Source organism: Amblyomma mixtum, chromosome 3 (genome assembly GCF_055824585.1).
Source record: "Amblyomma mixtum isolate Tamu chromosome 3, ASM5582458v1, whole genome shotgun sequence".
In the NCBI taxonomy this organism is placed as follows: domain Eukaryota; kingdom Metazoa; phylum Arthropoda; class Arachnida; order Ixodida; family Ixodidae; genus Amblyomma; species Amblyomma mixtum.
This window is the reverse complement of record NC_143014.1, coordinates 143,356,640-143,382,248: the sequence shown is the minus strand read 5'-3', so window position 1 is coordinate 143,382,248 and position 25,609 is coordinate 143,356,640. Positions and strand designations below refer to the sequence as shown.

General features: G+C 46.4%; 1 protein-coding gene across 5 annotated transcripts in view; it reads left to right on the top strand.

The window, feature by feature from the left end:
- The window catches only part of LOC149352211 (protein spitz-like), a 123,730-nt gene that overhangs the window by 5,479 nt on the left and 92,642 nt on the right, over positions 1 to 25,609 (top strand). For 2 of the 5 annotated variants that reach the window (XM_089581369.1, XM_089581368.1), the window contains exons 2-3: positions 5,597 to 5,701; positions 13,835 to 13,945. In XM_089581369.1, the coding sequence (XP_089437495.1) occupies positions 5,689 to 5,701; positions 13,835 to 13,945 (124 nt within the window). In that variant the 5' untranslated portion in view covers positions 5,597 to 5,688. Of the gene's footprint in view, positions 1 to 1,453; positions 1,635 to 5,596; positions 5,702 to 13,834; positions 13,946 to 25,609 lie in introns of those variants that run through there. The other 3 variants (XM_089581373.1, XM_089581372.1, XM_089581370.1) reach the window with 2 other exon arrangements.

The window sequence follows — 25,609 nt, the reverse complement described above, 5'->3', positions numbered from 1 at the left end:
ATACTGCCTGTTACTGAATGATGCAGGCTGAGGTGATTAATCCCCTTCATTCAGTGGGGAAGGGGGGGGGGGGGGGGGCATAACCACCTTTTCTTGTGATAGAATATTTTGAACGGAAACTGGTAGATCGGCGTTTATTTATTTATTTTTTTTTTGTTGCCAAGAAAATGCATTGTGTGCATGAAACAAAGAGGATATGATGTGGGTATTAAAACACGCCGCTGACGCCGCCTTTTCAGCTGATTGGTTGGTTGGTTTATGGGGTTTAACGTCCCAAAACGGCTAAGGCTATGAGAGACGCCGTAGTGGAGGGCTCCGGAGATTTCGACCACCTGGGGTTCTTTAACGTGCACTGACATCGCACAGTACACGGGCCTCTAGAATTTCTCCTCCAAAGAAATTCTAGCCGCCGCGGCCGGGATCGAACCCGCGTCTTTTGGGTCAGCAGCCGAGCACCATAACCGCTTAGCCACAGCGGCGGCCTTTTCAGCTGAATGGGAGCCTTAAAGCTATTGATTTATTATAGGATGTGCTCCATATTTTAATGCACTATTGGTGTGAGTGGAATAGGCCTATAATTAGACAAATTGGATTTTGCATTGCCTTCTAAAGCAGATACATTAGCTTCCTTCCATTCATCATGCAGCGTGCACTATGGAAGACACTAATAATGCTGGCCACAGTGGCGGCATTTTGACGGAAGCGAAGGTGAAAACGCCCATGTCCTGTACGATATCAGTGCTTGTTTATGAACCCCGGGTGATCAAAATTAATCTTGAGCACTCCACTATGCACTGTCGTAGCCCATGTGCCGGTTTGGGACATTAAACCTCACCTCTGTGCCATGCTTGTTATAAATGACAGGTGCTGGCACACAGCCCTAAAAACAGTGATTAAGATCCAAAGTAGTACACTATCTGATTTGGTAGCCTAGGCTCATTAATATTAATGAAGAGCTTAACTACGTCTTTGTGTGAAAGCACTCCTGGAAACATGGGTGCATCATCTTCATTGTAGGGCTGCAGAACAGCTGTTATTGAGGACTGGGAAACTGATCTGTGAAAATTGTAATTATTGGAGCTGCTTTTCCATCATTGTTTATCAGTAGTAGACCATCATGCATCGTATGTGGAAGGCTAATCTTGCCATTAGCTCGCTGCTTCCAAACTTTCAAAACCTTTTTTTTTTCATCATAAATCGGACACTAAACAAAGTGTTTTTCTTGACAGTCGCATTTTTTAAAATCAAATGAAATCGTATCAAAGAAACAATCAAACAGTGTCAATAAATGTTTTCATCTATGAAATGTGGTAATGATATGGAACATCATTGCATTACAAAGCTTTCTTTATACCGGGGGGATATTTTAAATGTTTAAAGATTTTTGTTTTAAAACCTGCTGGAGATACGTTGATGTGGTCTGTGTAGGTGTATTCTACAGCAAGGCGGACATCATGTATGTTATAGAGCTTGAAAATCAATCAGTCAATCTATCAATCTTTTATTTTATCTGATATAGAGGAGGAGGCGACTAAAGCTTGCAAGCTTGACAGGGGTCCTGTCCCCCTTTACAACTTGGCAATACAAGAGGGAAACGGCAGCAAACAAAAGTGATTTCTTCACACAAGCAGAAAGTACATAAACAAGAAAATAAGAAACACTAGTAAAAAGCAGTGCTGTTTATTATAGTTCAGAGAAAATAGCAACATGCTACAGGAAGAAAAAAGAATAAAAAAAGCATGCACTTTTTAAAAGTATGTATAATATCATCATGTCAACTTGATTAGAAAAAATTGTTTAATAGCTTAATTTGGGTGCTGAAAAGGGTCAAATGTTTCTTGATGGAGCTTATTTAGTTAAACAGGCAGACAAGGCAGATAGACTGCTTGGTTTAAAGGGACAGTGAGGGGAGCACTATCAATATTTTTTTTATAGTAAAATCAGATAGTTCGGCATTTCATTGCTTTGTTGCCACTTGGCCGGCAGCGAAAGATGCATTTATTTCTAAGAAATTTGGATTCGAAGTTGAAAAAGTTTTTCGCGCCGCTCTGATTCAAACTTGGGATTCTCTTATGACGACACAGGACTAAGTGGCGTGAAACATGACGTGTACATGACGTAACGCAGACTCCGTGATTTCTGGCGGCCAGCAGAGCGGCTTAGCAGCAGCCGAAAAGAAAGCTACCGCCGGCCGCACGTTGAAGGCATCTATCGGCTATTGCGGCTGTCGCTGCAGTCGCTTCGCTTACGTTTGCACCGGCGTTTTGCCAGCGTTACGATGGATCCCGTTGTCGAAGTCGTCAACGAAGTTCTCGCAAATAGACACTTTTAGCATACCGTGTACCTTGATACCGTTAGCGGAATACCGGGAGCCCGCCTACCGCCGATGAAAGGGCGCTGATTCGTCCCGATGCTGCAGGCGCGTGCGTAGCTGCCGGGCACGTGGCGCCATCTGGCGACGTCAAGGAGATTTGCGCATGCATTGGCTGCGCCTCAGTGATTCGTGACATCACGGGTCCTAGGGTTGCTAGAACCATTAGTTCTAGCAACACTGTTTTGTCCTATGACGTCATCACGCTTGTACTTGCGAGTTTGGCCTGTGGCGGCGATACCTGTATTTTGGTTCTTGCTCTTTTCTACGTTACAAGAGTGTTGTTGTTGGTATGAGTGGAGTTTTTGTAATCAGGAGCTGGCATTCTGTCGATGCAAGCCAACTTCAATTTCTCCTCAGTGTCCCTTTAATATGCTCTAGGTGTCAAGCACTAACCCAGTCCGTGGGACATGGATGTTTTTTACATCTTCTATTCCAACAGTCTAATTTTCATCACTCAGTGGAGAAGACCTAAAATGCATTAAAAGTCTGTAATTCCATAAAGCAGGAACTGGCAGGATTTCATACGTTAAAAAGAGGTCACGTGTAGGTGTAGAATAAGGTACACTGGCAATGTATCTCACAGCTCTTTTTTGAAGAAGGTGTAACTTGGACAAATATGTGACACCCAAATGCTACTACAATATTGGAAGACAGGACTAAGCAGTTATAAATCAAAAGCCTAACTTTGAATACCACGGAGGTGCAACATAATACTTGCATCTGAAGATATTTTTGATGTAATATTACTCAGCTACACAATTAAGATTAACTAATCAGATTATTTATTTTTGATTTTGAGAGGAAAGATTGTATTGCGGAATTGAAGGCCGTCAGTATCTGAGGTGAGCCCTGTCTTAATATTTTCTTAACAGTGTGGTTTGAAATGCATTTGAAAGTTCGTTGAGTTGGCTTTCCCGCATTTCTTATTCATAAAATGGTGTTTCTGCACATAGTGTCGTTGCAGAAATCAAGTAAGCTTTTACATAATCAAACATGCAAACGGTGTCAGTAAGTATTTGATGCTTGAGAAATGCAAGCGACAGTAATCAATAAATATGCAGTATGAGAAAGCGAAGTTGGGGAGCTCTCAAATGCGTGGTTTTGACGTTCAATATTTTGACCCACATTGCTGATTAAGGAAATTAGCAAACTGGGCTCAGCTTTGATGTGGATAGCCTTTAATTTTTAAACATAATCTTGCCCCCTTAATTTGCAATAAAAGTTGATTAGTTGACTTAGTAAATAATCATCTAATTATTGAGCTCTGTCACATACATAATGTCTGCCTTGCTGTATCCGCCTGTGTAGACCGCACCGACGTATCTTCGTTTCTAAAATAAAAGTCTATAAGCGTTTAAAAATCACCCTGTATAAATGATCATTGTCAGAAGTAAAATCTGTCCCATCTGTGACTAGTTTATTACAAAAAAAATGTGTACTCGTCGTGTTTTTTTTTTTTTTTCAGTCTTTCCACTCTCCAGTAATTGCCGCCTTTTTGTCAAAAAGCGCATGCCAGTGACAGCTATTTCTAGTGCCTGCTTTAATGAAATCGGGGTAGCTTGCTGAGGTTCATGAGAAGAGTAGAGCAATGATGGGCTTTCGAGGTGCGGATGACAGTGTCTAATGTACGAACGGGCCTTTGCCATTTTAAACCTCCTCTCTCGAATTCCTTTGCTTGGCCTTGAAAAGGAGCGCTTACATTTAATTTTCAGATTGTGAATGCGTGCAGATGGGCAGTGCATAGATTTTTGGAAGCAGGAGTGCTCATCATATTTGCCAACGTGCTGTGGATAACTAATTGTGGCAGAATATTTGTTTTGTAGTTTTGGCTTCAATTTGCAGCAGTCTGGAGCTGCATGTTTTCACGCATAGTTATGCAACATAAAATTCTATAAATAGGGTCAGAGCTGTTGCTATCTCCTCTACTGATCAAGGGGTGAACATAGACACAGATTGCGATATCAATTTGCTGCCAGCAGTGAGGTTGCAATAATGGTGATTTCAGCTGCTAATGGCATATTTCACTGGGGCAGTCTGGAGCAGCTCTCTGAATCTGTGAAGAATCAAGGTGTCTAGGGAGACTATACCATCGTGGTCTAAGTGGAACTTAGGATCTGAATCCAAATTATCCATTGAAACGCGCCCTTCTGTCTCAAGGAGCGAGAAAACTGCTCCGTATCCCCAGTTGGAATATGCCATAAGATGCCATAAGACAGTTTGAGCCTGTTTCACTGTTTCAATCTGATGAATGCGGTGCAGGTGTGGCCTTCTATTTTAGGTTAAAGCCTGATATTTCCATATTTTCACACCATGGGTGAATTTTATGAACTTTGGGTTAAACCATGTTTATAACTGGAAATCCACATTTCTGAAATTATTGTAGTTTACCTGAAGATGAGCATGAACAAAAAGTTGCTGTAAATTCATTTGAGGAAGTTTTCAGTTAATTTGCAGTGGTTGTAAACCTCGCCCTTTCACCTCAGATATGGCTTCACTTGAGGTAAAATGCATGCAGCTAGGAGTCGGCCACATTAGTACAGACATTCACGTGAATGACTAATCAAATGCAAGTCCATGCAGTAGTCAGTGCTGCTGTAATGCTGATGTTCCTTTCAAGTAGAAGCTATCACAGTGACAATATTTTAGCAGTGTGTATGTATACAGATACGCCAGATTAAGTATGAACACAGCAATGCTACAAATGTGGTATGAAATGTATGCAAAGAAGGATTGTTAAGGAGTGTAGAGAAGACATAGGAAACATGCAAGTCTGTAAGGACTATTTTGGTACAGTTTGTACAGATGGGCTTGTTTTTGAAAAAAGGTACTTTGTGTCTCCTTGCAAATTGAGTGCGCATTTCATTTTTTTTTTTTCATAAAAATAACCCAAATGGTCCCCAAATTATGAAATAGGTTGTAGAAAACCCCGATTTCTATGCAGTTTTCCATTTTATAAATAGTGCCCAATTTTTCCCTGCCCACCTGAATTTTGGAAAAAGCCTGAAAGTGAATGGCTCTCAGAGGAAAGTGCATTTTTATGTTTTTTTTGCCCCTACTTGATGAAAGCAATCCTTGCTAACATAAGTTTTATGCTATAGGCGCTGCAGCCAAATAATTCGTGCTCTCATTACTTTTAGTTGGCAAAAAATTACTGGGTGTGATGGTCAGATATAACTGTGCAAATCATTTTGATGAAGCTGCTCTCTGTACTTGTGTTTTCAGGATCTTTGCCCACTGGAGTCATGGTTGACAAGTAGCTCCAAGACCATTCTTGTCATCATGCTGCAAAGCCGGACTGGCATCACATTGCATCAATGGCGCTGAACGGTGAGTGATGCTGTAGCCACCCTTCTGCAGACAGTGAATCAGCTTTAAAGATGGAAGTGAAGAAAGGCACGTCCGATTTGATAGGCTCCTAAATACATGTGCTGGGAAACTTTTCTGTACTATAGAACAGCTATTCTGGTTCTTTTTCAATTTGAGGGCTATGCATAAACAGTTCATTTGGTATTGCATAGTATGAAAAGGTGAAATTATTTGTGCTGTCCTTTCGTGTGTTACATTCTGAGTTAACCCTTCAGCTCCAAAGCCTGAGCCATACCTATCTGGATTTGTAACAGCATTGCTGACAGAGAGTCCTGCTCGTCTGCCTGAGCATTCCTCTGCTTTTCTTGCCTGGAGATAGCCAGGGAATTTCGCAGCTAGTTTTGGATTGACTTCATTAACTCCACAGGACATTACAAGCCTCTGGAGCACTTGAAACCTACTACCTCAAGCTGCAGTTTCGTATCTGGGCTGAACACAGTACCCTCTGTGTTTAATGTTTTATTTTAAGTATGTTTGTCTTCAATTAAATATTCTTGATAATAGCAATGCTGCCACAAATCATATGTGTATTAAAGAAAATGGAGGTAAAATCTGAGTGCTTGAGGAAAGTATGCATGGTTCTTCACTGCTTTAGTCTTCTGCTGGTTTTCTTTTGTCGGAATTTTTATTTTCTTTTTTTTTTTTCACTGCTGTTGTCGGTGTTGCACCCCCCCATGGTTTCGTTAATTATGAGCTAGTAAAATTCCGACTGAACTCCGGACTGCACCTTCTTTCTGTACCTCGCTGTGCTTGTCATAATTTCTGTGTTGCATTCCTGGCTCATCCTCATGCAGCCTTTGCATGCTTTTTGCAAACAGCTGGCAATTGTCTTTGTTGCTGCTGTGTCCGTTGCCTGCCGCCTATGGATTTGCATCAGCACAGCCTCACTTCTGTTCTAGCTCTTCTTGTTTTTCGAAGCGTTTGTTCTTTGGTAGCATAATGGTAGGGAACAGACCATGGACCTCAAATGCTTGGCATATGCTGCTGGAACTCCCTCTTGTTTGTACATTTTGAGGCTGTGAAGTCAGCGCTGTAGCCTTTGCGCCTTATAACATCTTGACCTCATCTAGTGGACACTGTTTTTTTGCTTCCTCTCTATAATGGTATTTGCGAGAGCCCTCTCCAGTACTTTTCATCTTCGTCTCTCTTCATCCTCCTTCACCAAGGATAAAATATTTTGTTGCCTCCATGGGGTGACATCTGAGGAAAGTGCTAAAGCTTCTTCAAGTCTGGCCTCAGAAATTATTTGCACAGAATGAAAAATAGAACAGAATATATTGTGCAGTTCCTTTTGTGTCATTTTTCTTTGGAATTGAAGGGTTAAAACAGAAATTTACAATTAATGATCTCACTTTGCACTAATTTTCATGCATGCAGGAAGAAGGGCCCTGCTTTGAAAGTTAGGTGTCATCTGAGTGGCAACAAAATGACTGCTTTTCTCAGGGGCTGCCTAATTAAATGTCGCTTGGGGAAAGAATGAGCCACATAAATTTTTATGGCATATTTATACAGTATGCTTGAGCTGGACATGAGGGCAGCTGTGAAGGCACATGCTTTTGTATGCAGCCAAGAAGGCAGCTAGAAAGTTTCATGTGGCTTACCAGTTTTGCATCCCAGTGATGTGCATAAAGACTTTCTCCATTACTCTGTTACCGGCCTTGACATATAAAGGCAGCATGTTTTCAGCGGCGCCATGAAGTGACTAATTCTCATTATAATTTACAGCAGATCTGTGGTAAGTCCTCACATTTTGCACTAATCCATAAACCAGACAACTTGCTGACGCCTTTATGTGATTATTATTGTATTTATGTGTCTTTCGTTGCATGCTGCGTATAGGTATTCTGTGAATTGCTGGAAGGGGCTATAGACGTGAAATTTCAAAGGCCACCAAAGGATGCCATTTTTTTCCTCTGCGTATAGAGATTCCATCCAGCAAGTTTCAATTATGGGCATTGATTGGAACTAGAAATGGCCACTTACCTTCGAATACTAATATATGCTGCTGCTGGAAATTGCTATGATGTTTTGATGCCATTGGCGTGTAGTGAGCATTTCTGGATGAGATTAAAAGGTAAAATGCTACGGTTTAGATGTTTTCATTGGGGGTTCAGGCATTGCCATGTCCCATACTGTGTGAAGAAAGGGTAAGAACACTGCAGGGCTCCTTTAAGAAGTCTCTTCATTTTTTGCAGTTAAGACAAGATTAATGAAAAATTTTATTTTTTTTTAAACTGAAAGCTTCACTATTCAGCAAATGTAGTGCTGCGAGTGGCAAATGTATTTCACACAAGGCCTGAGAAACTCTGTTGCCTGGTGTTCATGATGTCGATTAGGCTTTGAAATTTAGGTGCTCTACTTGCAAGTCCTCAGTTTTCTTATCAACTGCATAATAGAGCCTAGAAATGTTGAGTCTTGGAACTCTTAATGGTGCACTGAAGAGGATTCTGAACTTGTGTTTTTGCCGCGGGAACTCGATCTACACGTTCCTAGCATTCTTAGAAACTGCGACTTATTGCCCTGTGTGGCCGATTTCCCTAATTAATTCGAATTAACGTCCGGCTCCCGCCTTTATTTTTTTAATGCTCCCTCGTACGGAGGGCGGAGTCGACCAACGCGTGGAATGCCTTTCAGCCAGCTCTGTGGAGGCTTTGCTTTCGTTTATTTTGTTTTTTAGGTTTCCATGAATAAATAGTTTCATTCGCAGATAATATAGCCGCAAAATAAGCCCGCAGAAATAAAAATACGCGCCGACTATTTGCTACTACGGACTACTACGTATTACTCCGCCGATGGCAGAGCGGCAAGCCGCCACGGGACTGGCTGTAAGGCACTCTACGCGTTGGTTGACTCCGCCCACCGTACGAGGGAGAATTAAAAAAAAAAGTCGGGAGCCAGGCGTTAATTCGATTTAATTAGGGAAATCGGCCACACAGGGCAATAAATCGAAGTTGCTAAGAAAGCTTGGACCGTGTAGATCGTATTCCCGCGGCAAAAAGACAAGTTCAGATTCCTCTTCAGTGCACCTTTAACTGACCATTAAAAAAAAGACAATATAAAGAATGATGTTTTGGCCTCGATTGTACAGGGTTGTCCACTCAGTGCGAACACGCGAGCGTATGGCCGTGCTGCGTCCGACACGACCATGCATTGAGGCAGGCGAAGTGGCAGATGATGCAAAGCACTATGTTCACATCTGTCTTCTCCTGCGCGCTTTGCTGCGACGAGTGGCTGTGTAGCGCGCAGTAGCCCTCTAAATAGTACGGCCAAGCATGTTCGTACCAAGACCCTGTACATTTTTAATGTCAAGTATTTTGGAAATCTCTGATGTAACACCTTAATTTGGTTGCTCCATTTTATTTCTTTCCTGGAGAATGAAATCTTTATTTAGACATGAAAATGCTAGCCAACTGTCAAGTGAATGTAACTCAACTGATTGTTGGGAGCAAGTGCACCATAACTGAGGGTAACTAGAGCCATCCTATCTCTAGACCTTGCCCATTTGTTGGTTGATGAGGATGATGTTGCACAACTAACTTTAGTTCTTTTGGTGGCCATGGCTGATAGTGTGAAATGAAGTGGTTCTTCAGAAATATTAAGGCGGAAGCCTTTAATGCCTCATCGTTGTAAGCAGGAGCTGTCGACAGAAATGTCACGCTTTTCAATTGGTTGAAATGGTCGTGACATCACAGTGCGCGAATTTCAAACCGGGCCAATTGTACTTTGGCTAGTAATAATGCAACCAATTAAAGGGATGTATAGTGATGCTCCAAGTAAGTGTGACTGAGTTTAGTTAATTAGTTAATTAACCAATTAGCCTAATTAACCTTTCTAGTCAGACCAGATAAATAAATAAAACTGGTTAGGAAGTCAGTCGAGCTGGGGAATTGAACCAGGGTCTCCCGAGTGCGAGACGAGCATGCTACCGACTCCACCATGCCAGCTTGATGGTTTGGAATGAACAAAGGCGCGTCTAGTGAATACGGTGTCTTCGTTCACTCCCATCTTCCTCCCTACCCTTACAGTGAGGTTCAGGTGTCCACCGAGATATGCGAGACAAATAATTTCCTTTGCTCAAAAATGAATTTACCAACGAGCAAGGCGTAGAGCCGAACGGGCGATGGCGTTCTGTGGACTCCCTGGCAGCGTTGCAAGACGCTGTCGCGTTCCACCCTTAGAGGCGAAGCTTAACATCTTAACCACACATCAGTGACACAAGCAGCAACACTGCGCTTAAAGTTTCCGCTTCACCGCACTTTAGGTTAACAAAGTGCCCCTGAATTTTTTCTTAAAAAGGAAGAAGTGCGGAGAATGCACAAAACATTTTGAGAATAGCTTGCCTGAACAAGGAGAGAAAACAGACACAGGCCCTCACTTAATTCAAACTTCTGGTTTATTCTAATGATGCTTTAATCCCGCCGGTGTTTTAACCCTCTAAGGTACTTTGTGCACAATTGTATGCATTGAAAATTCAGAGCTTTTCGTGGGAGTTTGTAACAGCTAGCACTGATTTATCTGTTTCAGATGAATTTTACGCCTTTTCTATCCTAAATGCAGTGTTTTTATGTGAACTGGTGAACACTACATAATGGATCGCAGAACGATCAGCGTGCTAGCACACCCTCCGCCATTTTTCCGTAGATTGGTTTTGGCACCCATATAAATTTTTTTTTTTTCTTTCTGTGTTTCTAGTGTCGTGTGTGTCTTAGAAATAGACCATATGGATCCCGTGATCCCTTGAGTACTCATTAGCCAAGTCTCGATGTTTTGACGTTACGATTTCCAACCATTGTCACACTTTGTACGAAATTTTGCACATCGCTGTAAAAAAATAAACGTTGGTATTTTCCGCGGGAAAAAACTGATAAATTTTATTTCATGAGGTCTGAATATACTGTTTAGATAGGAAAATATATGTTTTCAGTAGAAGCAAACATGACACCTGGACGTGCTAATTCGAGCTGCGGCTGCACCTAATGCGAACAGATTTCTGGCCCTCTTTGAGATCAGATTGTTGATATTCAACTGAGTATACCTCTGCCCACTATTATGCTTGAGGTGCGTCGTATATGTGGTATCAGATGGTTATGAACCCATTTTGCACGTGTGTAGCTCATGCTGCCTCTACTGTACTGCCGTGTGCATCTCTGTGGTGCCGCAAAGGTCAAAGAATGAAGAAAGCTGCTTCATCCAACAGGTTTCATTTCTGTGAATTGGATGTCACTGTCTTGAAACGTGTAATGGCTTGTTGTCATCTGTGTGCTGTTAATTCACCTTTTTCACGCGGCCACTCTATGCATGCGCTCCGCTTCTCCTCCAGCTCTACCGGTTGAAAACTGTCAGCTGCTACTGTACATGCGATAGGCAAAACCGTCCATTTTTACTTCTGAACCGGTTTTGCTTGTGATGAGTGCTTCTCCACCGCCTTTCTTCTCCCGTTTAGAGAAGGTTCTCTATGCGTCGCAGCCTTTATGCTCCCGATTATACCTCTTTCGGTGCGTGGCATGTGTATGGTTTTCAACCGGTTTTCGAACACTCCTCAGAGGGCACCACATCTTATGCTAAAGGCAGATTAGCTTCACATTTCCTTTAGCCTTGTCCAGCTTCGAAGACGGAACTCAATATGGCCAAAAGTGCCTGAAGTCTGGTAAAAAAAAAAACGTTATAGATCCGAGTATGGAACAGAGCCACTCCTGCTGACTGGTTCAGACCCTGTGAACGGATGGTGTGAACCAGTCCGTCAGTCACAATGTGACATGCCATACCCTCGCTCCACTCTCCTGACCCAATCCAGCAGTCACAGCTTGACTCACCATACCTCCTCTCCACTCCCCTTCACCTGTCACCCTTCACCTCCCACCCTTTCTTCACCTTCCTTTTTCCACTTAGCTACCCGCCACTTTTTGTCTCCCATGCTCTCTTCTTCCCTATCCCATTTTTCTCTCCCCGCCCCCCCATCTTCTTTTAAAAAATGGAGAAGGATTTCTCTCTCCACTTTGGGACCTGCCAATCGAGGCTTCAGCTGGACAGATAGACTGATTTTTCAGACATAGGGGTTCTAATGTTGCTTAGGACTACTGCGTGGTAGCAACCCATACAAGACAAGAAAAGGATGCAAACTCAGGCACAGTTAATGTTGACATTTTAATGTTAATGCATTAAAAAATATAATGGCGTGAATGGTGTTTATATTTCGTGTTTAGCGCTGGCACCTCATTGAGGGGATATCAGGCAGTCTTCCCTACCGTGTTCCTTTTGAATAGAGGTTGGCTTTTTCGATTGAAGTAAAAAGCAAGAAACGATTAAAGCATGCCATATTTATTTTTTGAAATTTGGTGTTAACTAAAAAAGGTCACTATACGTAACATGTACACCACAACTAGCTGGCTGTTGAGTACGACTTACACTTGGTCGTAAGCCAGGGCAAGGCAGTGGGGTTGTTGGTTTTAGCGCGGTTGTGTGTATTGAGGTGTTGCTCCGCAACCTCAGAGATGCACTGGTGCAGATCAGGAGGCTGTACCTCCTCGCCAAGCGTCGTTTGCAAGTGTAGCGCTGTCTGCTCACAGGCTCTCACTGCCCACTTAGGGTTCTTACTTGGTTAAGCAGGTTTTAGGTTTCTCTATTGCACGTATGGGCACTGGTAACGTTTCTGATTATAACGAACCATTGTCATCGCCGAACCATGCATGAGCATTGCGAATATGATCCGGCTACCTCAGTGGCTCAGCAGCAGTTCTGTTGTCATCACACGGACCACGTGATGTGCGACCCTCTACGTCCTAAATTTCTACAGTGGTCGCCTTTTCTTTGCGATTTGAAACTTTGTTCTTGTGAAGCATTTGCTAGCTTCATAAACCCTTCCGTGTGTGAAGCAGTGAACAGCAAGTTGCAAGCAAGGTGTGCATTTATCGCAACCAGGTAAAGTGTTTTCTACTTGAAGGGAAGTAGATAGAATGGCATGGTTCTACTGGCATAACGTTGCTAGCAGATGTATGTTTAGCTCGCCTGTCAATTGCTCTCGCTTATGTTTTTTTTATTTTATTTGTACTTTATGTAGCCCAGTTTAAAGAAGTAAACTCACATTTTTATTGTGTGGCTCTGTCACTTCGGCTTCAGCTATTGAGCCAGCAGATTTTGCACTTGTTTTTGTATTTGACTTGAAAGGTAATAAAGAGAGGAAGAAAGATGCACAATAATTACTAGTGTATCACCTTCTCATGCTAACAAGAAAGCAAAGATAAACTGTACGTGACTTTTGGCCACGTAGAAGTAATATTCCCATGGGAACTGACCGCAGGAAATAATATCAGCTGGGAAAAAAGAAAAGAAAATTGTGACCTAAAATAAACATCGAAAAAGGTTTGCCGAATTTTCAAAGAATCAAAACCAAGAAATACAGCCTGTATTTGTGACTTCGGTACCATCGTGACGCAGTATTTTGCAATTGTAGCCGAGATGACTAGTGCCCGTACGGTCCCAACCTTAGTAACACTCCGCTACTGGAACTTTGTCCTGTGTTTACAATTCTTGGGGACAGATCACCTGACCTACCACCGGCACTTAGCAGTGTGCAGCAGTACGCCTGTTTCTTGGTCCCTCGCCTCTCGCAAAGCAGCTGGTGCCCTAGGCACCCTTCAGTAAGGTGCCTTGATGTGCGCGCTCTCCCACGAGTTACTGTGAGCGCCATCTGGTGGTATGGCCATTACTGTGGTGTTTGTGCACACGTAGTGTGCCCCGTCTGCAGTCTCAATAGCGCCATCAGGCAATCCGCCCAGGCAAAAATTTCGAGCCGTTTTTTCTTTCTTTCTTGTGTTGACTGTCCCTCTTTGCGGGCATGCCCACAGCTGTTGCAGAGTCAGGGCAATGTCGTTGGATTGTGCGAGAATGCTGGTCCAGCTGTAACCCACCCGCTGTGACGCTGCTGGCAGGGTCGAATGCGGTCACGACTGTCTGCGACGCCCACCGACGCATTCTCGCATCTGGCCTTCGCCAACATAAATGCAAGACGTGGTGCGAAAGTGCTGGGCGACACTGTCTTCAGTTTCTGATGCTCGGAATTCGCATCGCTGCTTTTCTGCATCTTTCGACTTTCAGTGCCTCGAGACGTGCGACGCCGGCAGAGAGGAACGCGAACGACGGGGCGTGTCGCCACTGACGTAGATTGCAGCGCCGACGCCTACGCAGCTCTTCGAACCGAATACCATTGTGAGTTCTATGTGCGTCAGCGCCATGTGCGGAGCCGCTTACTGAGAAACGGAAGTTGCTTAAATATATATATATATTGGGTTGCACGATCCGCATTATGAGATGACAGTGCGTTGGCATTGTCGTCCCTTTTGCTTCTGGATGCTTTTTTTTCTGTCGCTTTGCATCTGGTATGCATAGTAGGATATCCTGGATCCATTGCTCCACTGAGAAACCAGATAAGGCAGATTACTCGCAGGACCACTCGCGAACTGCTCCGTGCACCTTTGAGATGCGCCGCGGGTGTGTGGCGCTCTCTGTGCGCAGCTGCCCAAACTAGTGCCTGCGGTCTAGCACAGCACTAGAGCCTGGAAGTTTAGCACTGGCAATGAGAGGCTGCAGTGATGGCCGAGTGGACAAAGCTCAAATTAGTGCCGTGTACTGAAACCGAACGCGTCCTCTCATTCAATTTTGTATTGCAACTCTGATATTTATTTAACATACTAAAAAGCAGAGCCAGCTGTAAGAAGTTTGCAGAAGTTAACGTCTCTCTCGGGCTCGCACATTGGAGTACTTTCACTAATTAAACTTCGTTAGCATATTGATTGCAGGCGTGGCGCTGAAACGCCTCCTGGTAACATTTTGCCGCTACTGGCGGTGCTGTTTTCTTGGCTGCCAAGATTTCAAGCCACATAGATGGGATTCCGCGTACCTCTTGCGCCGTCGGCACCTACAGACTGGTGCCAGTCTTGCCCACGTGTAGTGCGCCTTTGAGCAAACGGAGGCGGATGCGAGCACAACATACTTTTCGCTAACTGCGCTTATGGGGGTGCCTGCAGTGCGGGTTAAGAGCGTCTGGAGTAGTCTGCACATGTGCAGCCCGTTTTGGGCTGACCTCCTCGTGCGGTTATCGAACGTTCCCGAGGGGCTGCCACGCGGGCGAGGCCAGCGGGAAGGGGTTCTGGCCCCCCTTCCCTCCGGTCTTGCGCGGTGGGATAGCAAATGAGGTGGTCCTGCTGCGTGCTTTCAAATGTCGCTGGGCAGCCATGTAGCTCCATGTAGCCATGTGTCCATGTAGGTGTGTCCATGTAGCCGGCGATGGCCGCACTGGCGGCGCGTTCGCATCGGCTGACGACTGAGGCATGAACTCGGGACCGGTACACCTGTTTGTCATGTCTGGCAGAGTACTCCGCTCGAGGTGTCTTTGATTGTCGCTTTTATAGCGGGAAGCTGTTGTAGATCTGCTTTTCCGCCAAGTGAACGACAGCAGTGAGTTGCTTCTTGGAGTGACGCAGAAAAAAATAAAAAAATTCATATCCGAGAGGGAATCGATCCTGCTGGCGCTAACAGAGCAACTCCTTTTCCCGATGCCTTGACAATTCAGTCATCGCTGTAGCCTCGCAGAAGGTGCATGTGCACCTGCTCTCACCTTCCGAAATGCAACAAGAAATGTGCTTCGGTGGAGGAGGAGAATGAATGCAGGGAGTGAAAACATATTAATCTGCAAAGATTATTGTGTGCATGTTAAAAATAAAACGCGAATGCAGCATGTACAAGAACTGTTCGTTTTTAAACGGTGTCTCCAGTCGACATGTGCACTGAAGTAGTCGCGACTGGAATTATCTGGAGTTCCCTGGCCGGAAGCGAGATCGTAGGCAGTGGCAGGAGAAATCTGTGCGTGAAGCTGAGCGCCAATGTGGTAGAGAAAGAAGGTGACCAAGCAGAGCACCGGCGTCAGCTTCTCGCTGAATTATTTGTGTCAAGCCACAAGCTTAACTGTTGCAAATTGAAAGAAAAAAAAAATACTGTGGTGATGCTTAAGTCACCCTAGGAGTGGAATGCGATATTGCACATTTCTTGCAGCTTCCGTTGCGACTTGTGTGTACATTGCGTTAGTTTATTTGCACTTGTCGGTCCACCAACCGCCATATTCGGGCTTTAGGTGCAGCAGCTGGCATTCGCTATGCTGTGATGGTGCTGACATTGGCACGCATAAGTTTTTTTTTTTATTATTGTTTTGAATCTTTATGTAGGCTGCTGTTTAGAAGTTGTGAGGAAGTCTCAAGGTCATGTGACCATTCTCAACCAATTAGCGAATTTCGTGACACCGGAAGTCGGCGGGGTTTTGGTGTGACAACTCTAATGCTATCACAATCAAAATATTTTTTATGTATGCGTTCTTCGCACTTGTGCAATTAATCGGACTCGTCTGAATTATCCTTGTCAACACTTTTAGGCTACTCAGTGAAAATATTGGGTAGCTTCTGATCGGGCCCCGTGGTAACCCTTCGTGGCAGTGCTCGGTACAGAGCCCACAGGTGCCCACAGGGGGTGTCGGAAGCTGTGTAAAGACCTCGCGGCCTGAGCATGCAGCTTGGAATCGGGGTGGGAGCAGGCCACTTGGGTCAGACGCATGGCACCTCTTGCTTCCAGGTTGCGAGGGTGGTCCTGCGTTTTCTTCGCCTTCACATTCTGAAAAAAATGTGTGTGTGTGGGGGGGGGGGGGGGAATTGCACATTCGTGGTAATGCGGATGATGAGCGCTAGTACGTCTTTTGTGCTTTTGCGAATAATTATTTCGCGATTTATACTTGCATTTATGATTAAGTCCATCTAGTGTGGTTACGCTGAATGCATCTGTCACGACGCAGCTAGCGTACGTCGTGGAAAACCGTGAGGAGTGCCGGGGAAGGGGATCAGGGGAATGCGCCGATAAAGCGACATGTGTGTTTTGATTTGTGTTTGTCTCTTCTCTTTGTAGTATCTTCTAGTTAGCCGTGGCGGCTTACAGCGAGGCGTGCGTTTGCTATTCTGTACTTTTGTTGTGTGTTGTGACATCTTACGTCTGATCGATAGCGGGAAAGTCATCTATTGGCTAAAGAGTAAGTTTTGCCAGGAGGATTGTCTGTTGGCTGAGGATGGAGTTTTGGCGGGAATGTAACAAGATGGGTGCGTGCGAAGGAGAGCGCCGGAGGTTGGGTGTGTGGCAGCTGGACAGATAGGTCGTGTGCGGCTGGTGGTGGTCCCGGAGCCGAGAGCGTAGAGTTGGAGACACGAGTTACTTGAGCGGTGGCCGGATGGGTTGGCCATGTGGTGGCTGGCGGTGGTCCGGAGTCGTGGAAGTTTGAGGTTTTATTTTTAGTTAAAGCGGAGAGGCCGAAATCTTCCGGCATATGTAAACCAGTTGTGTACATATTGTAATAAATAACTTCTTGAGTAAAGCGTTCCAAGTGTCTCACCGTCAGAAGATCTGCACACCTGCCTGAACTCACCAGTCGCTAAGTACGTCCCCAGGGTCACTCACGAGACCCGCCCTCTACCACTCCATGTCAACATCAGGAGAACAACATCGACTGAGAGGGAGAAAGTCGTGACTGCATCCCTACCGCAGGCAGAGCAACTGGTGTTTTTCATAGGTGGCTCCTACTGGGTAAGGCGATGCTTAATGACCTTGCCGTTTTTCACGGGCGGCTTGGGTCTCGCGCGCCCGCACCTCGTGGTTCGCACGCACCTTTCATTTGGTCTCGGCTCTTGCTCCGTTTTCGCATATTCGCTTGCGAACCCTTGGTGCTCGTTTACGCGCAGCATCTTTCGCCAGAGCTTCTGTACGGCGTTGGTCGTCCGTAGTCCACACATGGCAGCTCCGGGACTAGACGTGAAACAGTTTCTCAAGCTGATGGCAGCGCCCCAACACAGCCTTGCGACTGAAAAAAGCAACTTTGCGGCGGCCGCAGAGCAGTTTCAGACGCTACCAGTCAAAGGATGGGTCGAGACATGAACCTCCTTGCTCTGCGGAGGAAGCACAGAGGAACTGCGACTGAAAAAAGCAACTTTGCGGCGGCTGCAGAGCAGTGTTCAGACGCTACCAGTCAAAGGATGGGTCGAGACATGAACCTCCTTGCTCTGCGGAGGAAGCACAGAGGAACGCTCAAGCCACTAAGTGCGCGTCTGCGTCCAAGTAGTTTTAAGGAAAAAAAAGGTGCAGTAGCAGTCTCACGATCGGTGGACACGTGGGCTGTGCAGTGAAGGAATGATTGACTGTGATGGAGAATGCCGCTGTGAATCAGTTGTGAGTCTCTCGTCGGGCGCAACACTTTCCCGTAGCGGCCTGCGCACTGGCAGGCCTCACTCTAGTTCAGTCACGGCCGCGTTTTGATGTAGGCGAAACGCAGAAAGACGCCTGTGTGCTGTGTTATGTCAGCGCACGTTAAAGAATCCCAGGTGGTCGAAATATATCCTGAGCCCTCCACTACGGCAAGTCTTTTTTTCTTCCTATTTCTTTTTTCTGCTATTTTTATTCATACTGTGAGGCGTAAGGCCGTCACAGTGTGTATGAAGATGAACACAATTCAACAAGGGTACACAGTCACAACTACAAACTTTAGACAAACCTAATACTATTAACTCCAATTCAACAAATCATCATTACACAGTTGTCCTGCTGTGCAGGTAGAGGCCGCGGGTACACCACACTTATGGAACAATATTCACAGCAATATATTGATTTGCACGCCACTGAAAATCGGAACAGCAGGTGTAGGACATAAGAATGGATGTAGGACATAAGAATGGGTGTAGGACGAAAGGCTACGGAGGATTTCTAATCGAATAGGTGACTGGACAAACAATTTTTAAATTGGCGCAAACTGCCTGCTTATTCCTGAGGCAAATAATTCCATTCAACAGTTGTTCTGGCCAAAAAGGAGTATTTAAAGGAGTTAATTCGGACCTTTATGGGTGTAACCTGATCTGTGTAAGGAGCTCTTTTATCTCAAGAGGAACGCTGTTTCAAGGAGAGGCTTGTGTTTAAGTTGTAGTGATTATTACACAGCAGATACAAATTTTAGCCGTGCGACCTTCATTTTGAAAATGAAGGTAAGTTTAGTTCATGTAGCATGTCAGTCACAGAATGGGTAAATTTGTGTCTTAAGAGATTGAACCTAGTCACCCCTTTTCTGAACTTTTTCACTCTTATCAACCTGGTTTGTCTGACACGGGCCCCATGCTGCGCTAGCATATTCCAGCGTCGGACGTACGAGCGCGAGATAAGCGGCTAGTTTTGCTTTTATGGAGACGAGCTTCAGTTTTCTTCTAATGACCCACACTTTATTTCAGCTTTTGAATGTACGTTCTGAATGCGTGTATGCTAGATTTGAAGTATGGTGACGCATGAAATTTGAGATCGTTGGCGCACGTTTCCTCCTTCGTTGCTTCCCTCACAGCACGTTTGAGGTGTCCGCCAAACCCGTGATTTTGACAGCCCCGACTTGCGCATTGGCCGGGAACCTTCGCCTGAAGAGCCAGATCTCGAAAAAAAATAAAAATAAAAAGGAAGAAACCCTTGCATTCCTTTCTCCCCCAGCTTATGACGAGCCGGAGTATGGATTGCACGTTGGCGCCTTAAAACTCCAACTGTGTGTGAGCTGCGTAATCCGACCAAGAGCCGCTGAAGAGCGGTTGTGACTATCGCTGCTGTCGAGTTTGTTTGGTGGGTACAGGTTTGTCCATTAATCAAGTTTTACTCTTCGAGGTCGTCGTCTACCTGTTCGCAACCGGGCATGTGTGGGCTCTAGTCGCCATTGTGCCCCTTAGGCCACGGCGTACTCGCGTATCCCAGGCCGTGTGCCCAGCGCGTGGTTCCGCGCCTCGTCTGGGTGGTCCTGCCCCATGTGCGCTGCCGAGTGGAATGGACAACGTTCTCCGCGACGATCAGCTCGGCATCGCGGAATCAGAATGCGAAGTGAAAAGATTAGACAAAAATAAAGGAAGAAAACAATAAAATTGGGAAGATAAACGATCTTGCATGGCCTCCGGGATCTGCGCTAATATGCGCGGCGTATCTTTCGGAGGCCGTGTACATTGAGGTGCGTTTCTCCGTTTCTCCCCTAGATGGCGTAGCGGCTGGCTCTCGCTTAGGGTCCTGCTCTGTGCTTCGCTCGCTGGCATGTATGCTTTTATGCCGAAGTACCTAGTTTTGATTTGCTGCGTGTGTTGGCCAGTCACGTATGAGGCACGGAACGTGGATAGGAGGCTGCTTGCGGGGCGGCTACTGCAGTGCGGTGGTCATTGATCGTGATGTGGCGTGTGTGCTGCTGGTGCGTGCAGCGCTTATCCAGAGCAGCAATGGAGACTCCTCGTTCGAAATATATCGGGAATGGGAGGCCATCTTGACGCGTCATTTTTGTTATCGTGCCTTGGCTGTGTCACACGTGTAAAGCACCCGCAAGTATGCGGCACTGTGAATGAGTGATCTCGTACAAGGCATCTTAAACAACAACAAAAAATTAGGATAACATTTAAGCTCCGCCTTACGGGTGTGACGCGACAACATTAATGGTTATTTGCTTCTCTCTTATTAACAATACCTTTTTCTAATTACACTCATTAACATGCACAGGTAAACATACTAGACCACCAGAAAGCAAATGACTCCCGTTAACCATGTCGAATGGACGTACAGCCTTTGTCAAAAGTTTGGAGCCCAGGGGGTTTTCTTTTGAGCCACACTGTGTGGTTCTTAATGAATCTCTAGCGCACCAAATTTCCTGAACATGAGAAGATTCCTGGCACTGCCTCCTGCAATAGGTAGAACTTCCCCGAATGCTCCTGGAGTCCAAATATAAAGCTTAGAAGTGAACCCCCTGTGCTCTAAACTTTTGACAAAGACTGTACCTCCATGTCCTAGGTGTAGCGTGTCTCACTCTTTACCCAAGGGTCATGGGTTCGATTCCCAACTAAGTATCTCAATTTTCTGCATATTTAATTTACAGCTCTAATGTCGTAATTACATTTCAGTCTTGGTACGACCTCATAGTCACAATTTAACTCGTGTTTTATCATTTTTAATTCCCATCTCAACGTGTGACGAACCTGTCCTGTCGACCAATCCTGAATTCTTGCGACAACGAGTGCGGGTTTTCCTCCAAACGTCCGGTCGAATGCTCTCGCATTAATATACAGTTTTAGCAGTGCGTCCGCAAAAGCTTCGCGTACGCAACGGGTGCACCTTGCGCACACTGTTGCCCGTCCTGGCAGCGGCAGTTTTCGTTGAGAGCTGCTAGCATAGCGGCCGGGAAGCGTAACGCACTGTGGCGCCATCTAGTAACTGCTAGTCAAAACTCCTGGAATGTGTGCCGAAGAAACTTTTTTTTGTTTTGTTAATTGCAGTAATGGATGCATTCAAAGCCTTTTTTTAAAGCGTAAATCAATTGGATCAAATGAAAGTGTAAATTCCCATGCGAAATTGGGGACTACTTCGCCTGGTGTCGTTGCCATGACAACGAACATAGGCTTAACATTAAGAAATTCGTCAATTTATCTCAAGAACGATGACTATTTCTCACCTATATCATTACGGATGGGTGAGAGTGCGCAAAATAAAAGCGAATGCAACCGTTTAGAGCAAGCTGTCGCGCCGGAAGACGGAGCGGCGACGCAGTATTTGGTTCCAAGCGGGCGAGCAGGGCTCCGCCGTGTTGTCTACGTTAACCACGCAAACACCGAACCGAAAAGTCCGCTGACTTGCGTAGGTACGCAAGACGCAGGGCTCGCGGTTGCCTTCTGGACATGCGCACTGCTGTCCCCGCAAGCTCCTTGCGTACGCTGAGCCGTTGCGGACGCACAGCTAAAAGTATCGAATACCTGTGCGTGTTCAGACGACAATGGTCACTGCCGCCACTAACTTCAGTGTTCAACATGCAGCCCCGTCTTGGTGTCGTTATTAGCACTACCTAGATATCTGGGATAGTTGGTGAGCGTTATATTGCAGATTTAGACAGGCCCCGCCGCGGTGGCTCAGTGGTTACGGCGCTCGGCTGCTGACCCGAAAGACGCGGGTTCGATCCCGGCCGCGGCGGCTGAATTTCGATGGAGGCGAAATTCTAGGGGCCCGTGTACTGTGCGATGTCAGTGCACGTTAAAGAACCCCAGGCGGTCGAAATTTCCGGAGCCCTTCACTACGGCGTCCCTCATAGCCTGAGTTGCTTTGGGACGTTAAACCCCAGTGAACCAGCAGATTTAGACAGCGCGAAAGACAGGGTCATGAGACAACACATGCACTGGTTCGTGTGTCTGACTTTCGGCCTATCGAAATCTGCAGTGTATTGCATAATTGCCACGACAGGTCGGTTTTGGTGCATTGTTTCGTTTTTACTGCTAAAACCGTAGCAGTGCCACAGTGCGAAAATGCCGGAATCTGTCTATAAGCCTCCACCCTTCAGAAGCACCACCTACCAGGCACGTCCCCACGCACCCTCCTAGCTAGGGTGCCGCCCACCCACCCAACGCCACTTTCGATCCGCCTCCGTACCGTACCCCACCCCTGCTCACCTTCACCCTCCAGAGGCGCCATCCACTAGAAAAAAAGCGTCAAAGTAATTATCGCCGGTTCATCCGACTGCTGTCGCAGAATAGTCGCACCAGGTAGAGTCTGATCGTGCCGTACATTCTTTGTTTGGTGGATACCCTCAGCTGCATTCGAGTCAGTGTGAGCGATTCCTCGATTGCGTGCGCGTCATTCGGGAGGGTCTGAAAATAATTAGTGCAGTGGAGTGTCAATGTTTCGAACTACCGTTTTTGTTTTTTTAACTTTTTTTTTTAACGCGTATCGTGGCCCGCTCCAAAAGAAGACGCGTCCTTTGTGGCTCCAGCTTTCCTCCTTGAAGCAATGAGACCAGCACGTCGCAACGCGTTCTCGTAGGCAGCAGCAAACGCGGAAGAGGACGCCACAGCTGGGAAAGGGTTGCACCGCTGTACACACCACTGAGGAGCGTCCGTTCAGTGCGATAGTTTAAAGACCTTTTGCAACAAAGCGGCAATGCTTCACTCTACTCTTAAAAAGGAGTATAGACACCTAACTTTAGGGTGTGTGTTTTATTGTTTATAATAATGCATCAGGCATTATTATACATGGATTACCACCTGCTATTCTCCTACGATTGCTAAATAATTTATATTCGAATTCTTCTCGTGCTGTTTCGGTTTCAACAGCCGAACGAGAACTGTAACGTCAAAGTGTGGTCATAGGTCACTTGAGGAATGAAAAAACTGCAATATAATCGCTGCTTCTTCACTCGTTGTCATTCCGGCTCTTGAGGAAGGCTGGCTTCAGCGCTGTAGTGAATTAAAACGATGAAGCAGCGATTATATCCCTGTTTTCCATGCCTAACTCTTCAACGTCACAGCCATCGTTCAGCTGTTGAAACTGTTACTGAAGCAATGTGACAGAAAAATCTGATTATAAATTATTTAGCAGTCGTAGGCAAGTACCACATGGTGATTCATGCATAGTAGTGTCTTCCGCATCATTGTAGAGAAGAAAACATGCCACCAAAATTAGGTGTCTATACTCCTTTAAGCGTCGTCCATGTTTTCTGTCTCAGTATATTGAAGAATCACGCTGCGCTGAAATTTCGCATTAGGGACTCGGGAATACCGTAATCGCCGGTAAACCTTTTAGGTAGAGACAAAACGAGAAAATAATAGCGCTCGCCCGCGTCCTTCTCTCTGTGCGTGCGTGCGTGCGCGCGCGCGCGCGCGCGCGTAGGCAGCCTATAGCTCGAGGTGCCCCCTCTAGGTCGTGAAAATCGCCAATATCCCCCCCCCCCCCCCGGGGGGGGGGGGGGGGCTAATGTGCCAAGCACGTGTTGCTCGGTGGAGGCAGCGCGAGTGCTTCCTTTCGTAAACATCCAGACGGGGTTTCGAGCCGAGCCGCTGGCTGGCGCAGATAGTGCGACGAGTGCGCTGTCGTAGTCTTCTGAAGATGCCTCATCGGCCAGGAACCCTTCGGTTTTCCAGGCTGGTTTTTACCGAGCAGCTACTCTCTTAGGTTGCCGGATGACGACTGTCCCGGAACATCAAACGGGCCGGGACTGACATTCTTTGCTGTTATGCACATTACTAAGACAGATTTGTATCTGCGATTAGTCCAGAGTAGCCGCCTCGCAACAGTGGTAGCACTTTAGTGAATTGGAGCGGTGTGTACACCTTCCAAGCCTTCCTGAAGGGAAGGAGTGAGCGAGTACTTAAACTTGGTTGACACACTGGGCATCCCCGATGAACCAAGGCGTGCTGTTAGTCTCTCTCAACTACTGATCTGCTTGTCTGTTGCCGCTCTTTGTAGTCTGCGCATCACTGTTGCGCTCTACAGGGGCGATGAAAAGAAACTTTCTTTCCTTTTTCATTATGCCTGATGGCAAACAGCTCGAATAAAAAAAAAAAAAAAGAAACGCGAACACCCGGAGCCTAGGCGCTCCGCTGTTCGCATTTCTTTTCATCACGCTTTTACTTCGGTGGTAGCAGAAGGATGCTAGAGTCGTCCGTGATGCATTCTAGGACGACTCTAACGTCTTTTTTCTACCACCCATTTAATAAAAGCGCGATCAAAAGAAACTCGGAACAGCGGAGCGCGTAGGAGCCACGCTGTTCGCGTTTCTTTCCATCACGATAGTACGTCGTTTCGACCGCCGCTTCTAACGCTTGTCGGTGGGCTTGAGCGAGAGACGTTCAAGGCGTCGTTAAAATAATCGCTAATGCCTGCCCTTTTACTTGCTCACGAGAAATTTGCATCCCCGTGCACCAGAACGGACTTGAGTTTCCCGTTTTTCTCAGTCCCCCCCCCTCTCTTTCTACTTCATTCTTTGTAAGGCCACGTCGTATTTTTGCATCATCCGGAATATCACCGTTCACACGAGGCCCGTTGTTTATCTCGGATTCGGTTTCAGCAGAAAGGAGAACTAGAGGGTGGCGAAGAAACAGAAAAGCCGGCCAACTCGTCATCGCCGCAAGCTGTTTCGAGGTCCGGAAGTGAAAGAGTGCGAATCACCGGACGGCGACGGAGTGTGCGCCTTTCCACGTTTCGCCCAAGTTCTCGAGAACGGTGCGTCGTCTCAGGCGTATATTCTGGCCCGTTTCCCGCGGTGTTCGCCTCGTTTATCGGCTTCGCCGTTTCCCTCTCGCTTTTGTCGCGAATGAAAATAGACGGAGCATGTAGTCACCGTCGTCGCTGTTTTCTTAGGCTCCGGATGAGCAGGAGGAAGACGAATAACCGGCAGTCGTTGCGCGTACGTGCACATCCTCGGCTGCTCGTCTTTCTCTTTCCTCCGCGACTTCTGCCGAAATCCGCGTCGCCCGTGCAGGTCCTGCGCATATTTTACGCTTCCTGCGATGTTTGGCCGGTTTTCGGTCGGGGTTCCGTCCTCCCGTTTCCGATGCGTCGACCGACGGCCTTCCGCCGTGCGTCATCCGGTCGTCACGAGTCTGACGTGCGCCGGCTCTCTCTCTGCGCTGCTCGAGGCCTGCTCCGGTTTCTCCAGGCGCTTGCGCGGGGCGGCGGCAGCATGTCGGTTCTTTTTTCTTGGGTGCGTGGGCGCTGGGGCAATCTTAGTGGCGGGGGACCCCGGCGCGTGCGCGGCCTGTGCTCCCGCACGCGACCATGCGTACGTAGGAGTGTGTGTGACGTCTCGCTTCCGGAAGGCAAGGCGGGGAGACGAGACGCGGAGGATGGAAAAAAAAGATGAGGAGGCAGGGGAAGAGGAGAGGAGGTGGCTTGGACTTAGAGCTGCTGCTGCTCGCGTGCTCGCTTTTGGGGTCTCTCTATTTTGCGGTTAAATGCGAGCCTCACGGGCGTCGTGCCCAGGGGGCTGCGGCTGAACGTTGTACCGACACTTGCAGTGTTGTGCGCTAGCGG